The sequence below is a fragment of the Hippopotamus amphibius genome, chromosome 3 (assembly GCF_030028045.1).
Source record: "Hippopotamus amphibius kiboko isolate mHipAmp2 chromosome 3, mHipAmp2.hap2, whole genome shotgun sequence".
Taxonomy (NCBI): Eukaryota; Metazoa; Chordata; class Mammalia; order Artiodactyla; family Hippopotamidae; genus Hippopotamus; species Hippopotamus amphibius.
This window is the reverse complement of record NC_080188.1, coordinates 42,716,640-42,725,801: the sequence shown is the minus strand read 5'-3', so window position 1 is coordinate 42,725,801 and position 9,162 is coordinate 42,716,640. Positions and strand designations below refer to the sequence as shown.

The window sequence follows — 9,162 nt, the reverse complement described above, 5'->3', positions numbered from 1 at the left end:
TGAAGGTAGAATAGATAATTATTGGGTTACTATTCTGTAGGGTAACAGATTCCAGACTCATAACATTACTAAGTGCTGGAAAAAGATATGATTCTAGGAATTGTGATCAACTTTAAAGTCTAAAATATTAACCAAATTTGTTTGAAACCACCTAATTCATATTCATTCATTTATTTACTCATTCATTCACTCATTCATTTTTCTTTGCATACACATACGCTCACACACATCAACACACATCTACATACAAATATGTGAAGCATATTGAATGTCAATTTTCCTGCTTTCTCAGAATTTCAGCTGGAAGTCCAAAGCTGAGAAAATAAGAAGTACTTCCATAATCACGAGCAAAGGGAGAAATTAACATTTTCTGAGTACAGTTGACCCTTGGACAAGGTGGGAGTTAGGAGCACTGACCCCCCACACAGTCAAAAATCCGTGTATGAATTTACAGCCAGCACTCCATAACTGTGGTTCTGTATCCGAGGATTCAACCAACTGCAGATCCTATAGTATGGTTGCAGGTATTTATTGAAAAAATCCTCATATAATTGTATCCCCGCAGTTCAAACCTGTGCTGTTCATCGGACAGCCATACTTCGTATGAGCCAGTATCTTACGTGTGTTATTTCATGTAGTTCTTGCAGAAATTTTGAAAAGATACTGTTATCTCTACTTTACACCTGAGAAAATTGAGACTCAGGTTAAGTGACTTGCTGAAGGTTCAAAGCCAGATTAAAAGCTATATCTGATGAAATCCAAAATCGTTGCCTTATTTTGTACAAGTTGCTTCCCCAAACCAGTATACATCTTCCTGGGGAGCTATCCTTTTGGGTGATGACAGCCATCTCTCCGTGTATCTGTGTCATATTGAGGGTGTGCACTTTATGATATCTGCCACCAAATAATTTTGATTCTAATAGGGAGTGCATCAGAAAGAATCTAGCTGAATGGATATACTTTAGTTCATCAGTGTTAATCATCACACTTGTAAATCCAGTGACAGGATATCTTTATTCTCATTGATGGCACCATTTTCCAGAGCCTGCCTTTATTAATACAATTATGCAGTTGATTCAGTGATACTCACTTTATTCTCATTGTTGTTACTTTTCAGATTATGCAATGATAGGATATTTGAAAAGAAATACAATTTTGTAAAGCTAAGGCTTACTTTTCTATGACATTTAAAGAGTGTAATACTATTTATAAGTAAAAATAAGTTCAGGAGAAGAGCCAAAATATTTTATATTTTTCAAAGAAATGATACTAACATTGAGGAAGAAAATAGCCTAAAATGATATCCAAAGCACTGCCACATCTTTTTCTCTGAAAAATAAAATAGAAGAATATTTTAATATCATTGGACTGTTTTCTGTAAAATTTCCCAGATATTTTCTAAATTGCTTAAAAAGAAATAAAAAACTTTACTTTTTCTGGCATTGGTGCAGAAAGTAACACTATACTGAAATCCCTTTAGTATTTCTGATTCAAAAGCTTGCATTAATTTGCATTGTACAAAATGTTATACTATAGAAGAGACTTTTCTAAGGAGGTGTTCACACTATTCACTTCTGGTTGTATTTTTATAGGCTTTTTTAAATCTGAAGAATGCTAAGTACTCATTTTCATAGAAGGAGAAATCAAAAGAAACTCATAGGCAGCAGGAAGGAGATTTCAAAAATCTTTTATTTTCCATTTCAGGCCAAATTGTTTGCTTTTTAGTGTGTATTTTTTACTTCTTAGAGCCATCCCAACCTGCCTTTCTATCAAACACCCACTAACCTCATAGCCAACCAAGCCCATTATGATAGGTAATTAAAGTTATATTTAATATATAATCATGGAATTTTAAATTTCCACCTAATTGTGCAAACTTTTTTTTTATCACTTTGAGACTTTATTTCATTCCAAACTAATACAGGTGTGTTGGCATTATTACAACTTTTAGCTTGCAAAGTGAAGTGGTGGTTTGGGCAAACTGACTTTGTATATAGTGTCTGTAGAATGTCTTTTACATGGACTAGTATATATGCTATTTGTGTTTTCAGAGTTTATGCCAAGTTTATGGCATAGGCAGACATGACCCTCAAAAATTTATTTTGTTTTTTAAAAAATTTAGCTAGAGTATCATAATTATTATTAGCTTTTAGGACTATATAGGCACTAACTTGTTGTTTTCATTTTGGTGTAGACGTTTTCATTAGTTCTTACAATTTTTTTCTTTTAATTTACGATATGTCATGGTACTTAAGGCATGCCTCTTGGCAAATACCTACCCCAAATTCTGAATGATTAGGACAACGTCTTATGGTTCCTTTAGGCTATCAGTCTTGGCCTAGTGAGAAAAGGACATGCATAAGAAGCTCTTATTAAATGAAAATTAAATTATTTTCTGAATTATTGATTATCCATAAGCAATTATTGGTCTTCTTATTCGAGGTTAAGACCATATATTATACTATATTTTAACTGTTGTTATATCCACGACTAAGTCCTATAAATTAAGCACTCACTTTATACTTTCTATTAGACATCAATTTTTTACATAAAATGAATCTTTGATTACTCTACCTTCTTTTCCATGAGCTCTGGGGTAATAGTTGGGTCCATGGCAGAAGTAAAAAAATTTGTTGTGCTGGGTTTTTGTGAAGTTGAAGGAATGAAAATTCCTGCATTGGTGTGCTTAAAATTTATCATTTCTTTTTGTAAATGTGGTGATACTCCTCCTACTGGCTATAAGGGTGAGAAAAAAACCCAAAGTGGTTACAGGTTCAAGCACAAGGTCAAAATTGGGAAGAATATAAAGCAATAGGATTGAGATGCAAAGCAAGGATTTTATTTGAGAAGTAAATACCTTTATTAATTTTCTAGATTATAATCTATCCTTTAGAAAGACTATGAATATATGCCAGCAAACATGGATGTCTCTTAATACCTGACTTTAAATGAATGTACCTAAGGAGAGTATCTGGCATGTAGTAGCCTTCAATAAATATTTGATGAACTAAGTGAATTGAATCTTGAGTGGAAAAAGATTACAGGGGGAAGGAATAATAATTGTTGATGGAGTAATTAATAATAATATTTTCATTAAAATGAACCATACTGCAAGGACCTACAAGTTGTAGGTTGCTGATGTCCAGTAGCTAGCAAAGTATGGTAAGGAAACTTACCATCACAGCAACTTCAGGAACTATACCTAGGAAGGGATCAAAGGCTGGTTGCTGCTGTCCTCCTGGCATAACCTAAAAAATTGCAAAGTTTAAAAAAGTCAAAATTATTAATCTATAAAATATGTTGCTTTAAACCCAAGGCAGTTAAACCCTTTCCAAATTCTTCAATTAGTTTCTTAAAAATGAAAAAAGTAATTTAGATTTGAGGAAGAGAAAAGCACCTCCTGACCCTGAGAATCTGGCCAGACACAATAGCTGTGCTGCAGTGTTTTCAGGAGCTGGCCTGACATTCTCTTCTGGACCTTGGTGTTCTCCTGTTGTACATTAACAGCCCTACAGAACACCAGCATCAGACAAGGTCACCTGTGAACACGATGAAGTGCAATCAAAACAACACCACTTTGTAATCTTATCCAAAGCAAGGTCCCTGTGCAAGGCAAGAAAATACAGGCATCCTTAGGTCCTGGCTAATCTGAAGAATTCCTGCTTCTTTATCAGTCACAGCCTTTGCCTCGCTCCATTGTTCCAACTTCTAGGTAAGAAATGGAAAGTTACCCAATCAAAGAACTACCCCCGCTTCTTGAGAACACCCAATCCAAAGTGAACCATCACCCCTTGAACTCTCCCCAAAATCACCTGACACAAGGCCAGACCCTGTGAGAAGTCATTCCAAACCTTCCTGTTAAGACACCTCACAGTTCCCCATGGTGTGTGTTCTCCCCCATTGCAATGAGTGGATAAATCCAATTTTGTCCAACTAGGGGTGTGTTCCCAGTGGCTTTTGGCTAAAGGGCACTGATGGATTTAATAGTTTATGAAGCAAATATTTTCAAAAGTTAGTGTTTTTTTTCTTTTTTTTTTAGTGAAAGATATACGTTTACTTACAGGTTCTGCTTGTTGTGGAATATATCCAAATTCAGTATAGAATGGCATCTGTCAGAATTTTAAGAAATGCATTAGGTTTTCTCTGATGATTTTTGTCATAATGTGGTGATAAATGATTACTTAAATATACATATGTATATCTTAGAGTAAATACTTTTTTGAAAGTTCATATGTTCTAGGTGGTAAAAAATTGTTAAATTACCAAGCATCCTTTAATACCATATGATTTCTAGGTTAAAACTCTCTCTTTCTCTTTAAATTGATATGACTTAGTTGGATGTACTACTACTAGTCATTTAAAGCATAATTTTCAGTTTTCTCTAATTGGTTAGGCAAGTTTTAAGTGATGATAAATTAAAAAAAACTAATTTCCATTCTAATATCTAGTTATGTATGAGACACCTGAATTTATATTAGAATTCTACCAATTTATTGCAGGTCCACAAAACTCAAAATAATGTTACCTAATTGTAGTTCAAGATCTAGTGATCATAAGTACTTTTTATCATGGTAGCTATTTAAAAAAATAATAACCACATGTATATGAGAAAATGGATGCTGGCAGATTTTTAAAAGTTAGAAAAACTTCATTTTCCAATATGATTCAGCTTTTGGCTTCTGATTTGATTGAAGTCCGTTCACTGACTTTATTCATTCAAAATTCAGCCTTGGAGTATATTTCCAAATTAGTGACACGTTAAAAGAAAGCACTGTATCCTTTTATGACCACCAGTTCAAGCTGTTGAGTTTTTGTACTAAGTATAATCAGATATTCTCTTCTCTGAAAATTTACCTTATCTTCTTTATCCTCAGGTGGAACTAGTCAGATTAAAATCAAACACTTGTAGTACCTGCTCCTCAAACAGCTGCTGTCCTATTTGCGGAGGTGACTGTGTGACTGTTTGTTGAGGTTGTTCCCAGGATAGAAGCATGTAAACTGGGTAGTATAGAAGCATCTATTTGTAAACAGAAAAGTACAGAAGAGTTTCCTTTAGATCAGTGCAGGCCTTTTTTTTTTTTTTAAATACCCTTTAATATCAATATTATATTAAAGCTGATTTGTATTTAGCAATTTTATGAACAAAAGAACACATAAAGCAGTCCTTCCCAAACTTTAGAATAAACTTGTATTGCACATGACACTGGACTTTGTTTCAAGGTTGTTTGGTCAAACGTATCAGGAAGTAGTGAATTCAACTAATAATACGCTTCTTAAAAAGGGTACCTTGGACGTTATACATAAACTTTATATATAAATTACTTTACAAATATTTAAGAAGAAGACAGCCTGTGCAGCATTTTTCATATATTTTTTGAGACTCTATATGCTGCAGAACATGGTATTAGAAATTCTATCATAATGAATGAATTCTCAGGAATGTATTTCCTTTAATAATTGCCATTTTATTAAAACAATCCATATGTATTATAGAATATTTCAAAAACCCAGAAATAGACAAGGAACAAATAAAATCACCTGCAATTTCACCATGCACATTATCATGTGTTGGCTTCCACTTATGTCTGTGTGTCTGTATATGCATGTGTGTTTGTAGAAAATGAGGATCATTGTACCTACACAGGGTTTTGTGTGCTGTTCTGTTTTCTCATATGATTACATAAGAGACCTTATTGGATATGAGTTAAAAAAACTCCAATAACTATGGTTAGAGTAGAGGCATATTTTGTAAAAGTGGTTCTTAACCCTGGCTAAGAGTTAAAAACACTGATTGAACATTTTAACAGATAATCATTTTTGTGATCTACTCATGGGGTTTTGATTCATTAGGTGGGGCAGGGTCCAGGCGTTTGTAATTTTCAAAGTCATCACCAGAGATTCTAACGCAAAGCCAGGGTGGAGAGCCACTGGTTTAGTGGTTAAAGGAAGAGTGAAGAATTATATTCTAACTCAGCTATTTATTTTCATTAGGATTGGGAAGTTAATCTCATAAAGACTTAGTTTCTTGATCCTTAAAATGAAGTAATTCCACTTGCCATGTACCTAACTCTCTAAAGGCTGTGGCATAGAATGAGATAATGTCTAGAGGTAATTTTTGTCTCATAATAAGGGTGGACAAAATTACATAATTGTGATTACACTAAAGCCAAGTGGTGTAACTTTTTACAAAATGGTCAGTATTCTGCTGGTGAATAATGTAATTTAACCATATACCTATTTCTTTGAACCTAGCATATTATAAAATTCACTAGCCTAATAGTGAGCTGGTTTTCTATATTACTTTAATGATTCTACTAGTTGCATTCATTTCTTAAAAAATTCTGTCATTTAATGGAAATCACCACCATTTGACTATAATATGTAGTTAAATTGAAAATATACAACAACCTGGAAATGTTTTGAGCATAACTCAAAAAAACTCTCTCTATATCATATGGTATTTCGTCACATTAATGCATCTTTCTCTAAACCAAAATTTAGGGTTGGGCAAAATCAGCCCACGATATTTCTCCAGAGTTGTTACCAAATGCCAGCATTTTAGGTGCAGAGAGGACGCAATCTAAGGCTTAGTGAGCTCTTTAATTCCCAACACAGTGATGCCCTGGAAACTCAGGGGTCCTGGGGAGTCTCAGCTGGCCTTTCTTTTGGAGCTATTAAGTGAGCCTATTATTAACAAACTGATGGTATCTGGACCGTGATAGCGCTGTATGGGTTTGTAGCCCTGCTGTAGGAGTCAGAGCTACAAATATAGAAGCAAGCATTCAGTGGAGAGTGTATGCAGCCACCTCTGTACAGCAGTGATGGTATTCCTTTCATTTACCTGTGCTTGCTCTTGAGGCATTTTGAAGGAGAACACAGAGGGCATAATCTGCTGAAAAATGAATTACAAAAAGTTATACTTCACTTTTTAATTTAAAATTCCAGAGCTGTTTTCTTTAGATCTAGCCATATAAATGTATTATTTGTATTAGCAGACTTCTGTGACGACAAAGGTCACCTATTATATGTACATAATTAATGCAAATTGCCCTTTTTTTAAAGATGAAATTTCCCTAATTATGCTTTCTGAGACGTTTTAACACTTTTGATTTGTGACTGTGATCCTAGACGGCTGATTTAAGTAGCATTTTTTATGTCAGAAATCAGATCAGGAAGTACTTCCAGTGATGGTAGAAACATATTATGAGAAAGAATTCTTGGTCATTAACTCCCCTCTTATTTCAAAGCTGATTCATGTTCATTTTCACATTCCATGTGCATTATCTCTCCTCTGGGTAACAAGATGGAAGACACTCGACTTACATTAGGGCCCTGTTGGGTCTGTGGTGGTGTTTGAGGCTGTGAGGGATCCAGCTGTCCTGCCTGGGCTCCTTGGGCAAAACTGACCTGTCCTGGGAAGGGTATCTGATTTGGGAGCAGTCCAGCAAACCGGCTGAGAGTTGGTAAAGAGAATCCGGAGAGTCCTGGAATTTGAGCCTGCTGCTGCGGTAGAATCCCAGGGAAAGGAGGAATCCATGAATTCAAGGGGCCCTGGGAAGACACAAAAGAAGCATTTCTCTTTCATTTCAAAAAGAATTTAAAATCAGTCCTGAGCAAGAAAGGGACAAAATGTAAACAATTTCTATATTTCCATTGCTCCACTGTAAAAAAGGGCAGATCCTGCCACATTGTGAGCCATGAAGTAGCAGGAACGATGCTCAATTCCCAGTGCTCATGACGTAACATATGGGGCAGAAGGAGGTGGGTAAAGGGTACAGTTTTTGCAGTTTCCAGACTGGTTTCAAATTTTTTTTTTCCTGCTTAGTCAAGTATGACTATGTAAAATGGTTAATTTAAATATCTCATAGTTATGAGACTTTGTGCCTGACATATAACAAGGTCTCAATAAATAAATGTTCATCCGATTGTAGTTTTTACTTTAGTCTTCAAACAAATGGTAATTAGAATAGACAGGACAAATTCATAACTTTGAAAATTAAGATTTCAGAATTGGAATCAGAAAACGTTTTGTTCTTGTACCAAGTACCACATGAAATGAGTCTTAGAAATGTATTCTTGATAATTATTGAGGTAGGGGTACCTGAAGCTGTAGTGGCTGAAGCTGAGCATTATTAAGATTCAGAAGTAACTAGAGAAGGAAAGATAATATGAAAACAAGATTACAACACATGCTGAAACTACTAAGAACCATGTTTACTACAAATACAGCACAAGTCAGAGCTGGCTGATCATAGTTTCCTGTTAGAAGTGAGGTGTTTTCTCACTAAGCTTATACTAAATGACAGTGATTAGAGGTTAGGATTTAACTTCCTCTCCCCTGCTGTATATGAGATCACACAACTTTAGCCCATTCCAGTGGTTTAATTAGTCATTTTGTGCTCTTAAACACCTATTTACACCATATAAGGTATTATTAGAACAAACAGGTATTCAAGAATCTGTCTCTGCCTTTAAAGAATTTGCAATCAAACAAGGGAGGCAAAATAATATTCTAGAAAGAACCTGATATACAAAACAAACAAATATTGGAAATACATTTGGATATAAAGAGCTAGTGGGTAGAATTGCAGGATAAATCAACAGAAGGCTTTTTATCTCTTCCCCACTGGGTTTCCATAAAACAAAGACATAAAAAAAAAAAACCGGGGGGACATTGTTTCAAGTATTTAAACTAACCTCATTGCTGTTGCTTGCAGACATAAGGCGCTGTGGAATAAGCTAAATAAACAAACCAAAAACAGAAATGGTAAAAGAGGGATTTGTTATGGGTTTCACACAATGATTTCAATTGTACCATGACATCACTTACCGGAGCTGACATTGTGGCTCCCAGTATCCCAAGAAGAATTATAGTTTTCATTTTCAGACGAAATATCTAGAAAATGTTGTGAAACTTAGCTTTAAAATATTTCTATGTAAAAATTATGGTAACAATAATTAGCTGGTATTGTTCAATCAGAGGAGTGGTTGGGTGAATTTTACAGTATTATGTGTTAGGATTTAAAATAAAAATGTACATTTATAAATATCTATAATAAAATTCATTCTTTTTCTCAGAGCAGCTTTTTATAAAAACCAAAATCGTTGCTTGTCCTTTTAGCTTGCCCCAAATAACTCATTTGGTTGCAATGTGATGTAGTT

General features: G+C 34.6%; 1 protein-coding gene across 2 annotated transcripts; it reads right to left on the bottom strand.

Annotated features, from left to right (window-relative positions):
• Positions 1 to 995: 995 nt before the first annotated feature.
• Positions 996 to 8,894, bottom strand: ODAM (odontogenic, ameloblast associated). Of its 2 annotated transcripts, XM_057729102.1 has the most exons (11): positions 8,831 to 8,894; positions 8,698 to 8,739; positions 8,102 to 8,149; positions 7,324 to 7,551; positions 6,842 to 6,892; positions 4,913 to 5,017; positions 4,062 to 4,109; positions 3,177 to 3,248; positions 2,575 to 2,736; positions 2,280 to 2,338; positions 996 to 1,329 (listed from the first exon to the last, which is right to left on the bottom strand). In XM_057729102.1, exons 1-10 carry the CDS (start codon positions 8,879 to 8,881, stop codon positions 2,309 to 2,311), a joined length of 837 nt encoding a protein of 278 aa, XP_057585085.1. In that variant the 5' UTR covers positions 8,882 to 8,894; the 3' UTR covers positions 996 to 1,329; positions 2,280 to 2,308. The 2 variants fall into 2 exon arrangements, with proteins under 2 accessions (XP_057585085.1, XP_057585086.1); XM_057729103.1 differs by lacking the exons at positions 996 to 1,329; positions 4,062 to 4,109 and having other exon boundaries at positions 2,309 to 2,338; positions 8,831 to 8,881.
• Between the last annotated feature and the right edge of the window lie 268 nt (positions 8,895 to 9,162).

Coding starts and splice junctions, on each gene's coding strand:
- ODAM (XM_057729102.1), bottom strand. CDS start 8,881: ATGAAAACTATAATTCTTCTTGGGATACTGGGAGCCACAATGTCAGCT. Junction 5,018..6,841: donor TGCCTCAAGAGCAAGCACAG/GTAAATGAAAGG, acceptor GTTTACAAATAG/ATGCTTCTATACTACCCAGT. Junction 2,737..3,176: donor TTCCTGAAGTTGCTGTGATG/GTAAGTTTCCTT, acceptor TCACCCTTATAG/CCAGTAGGAGGAGTATCACC.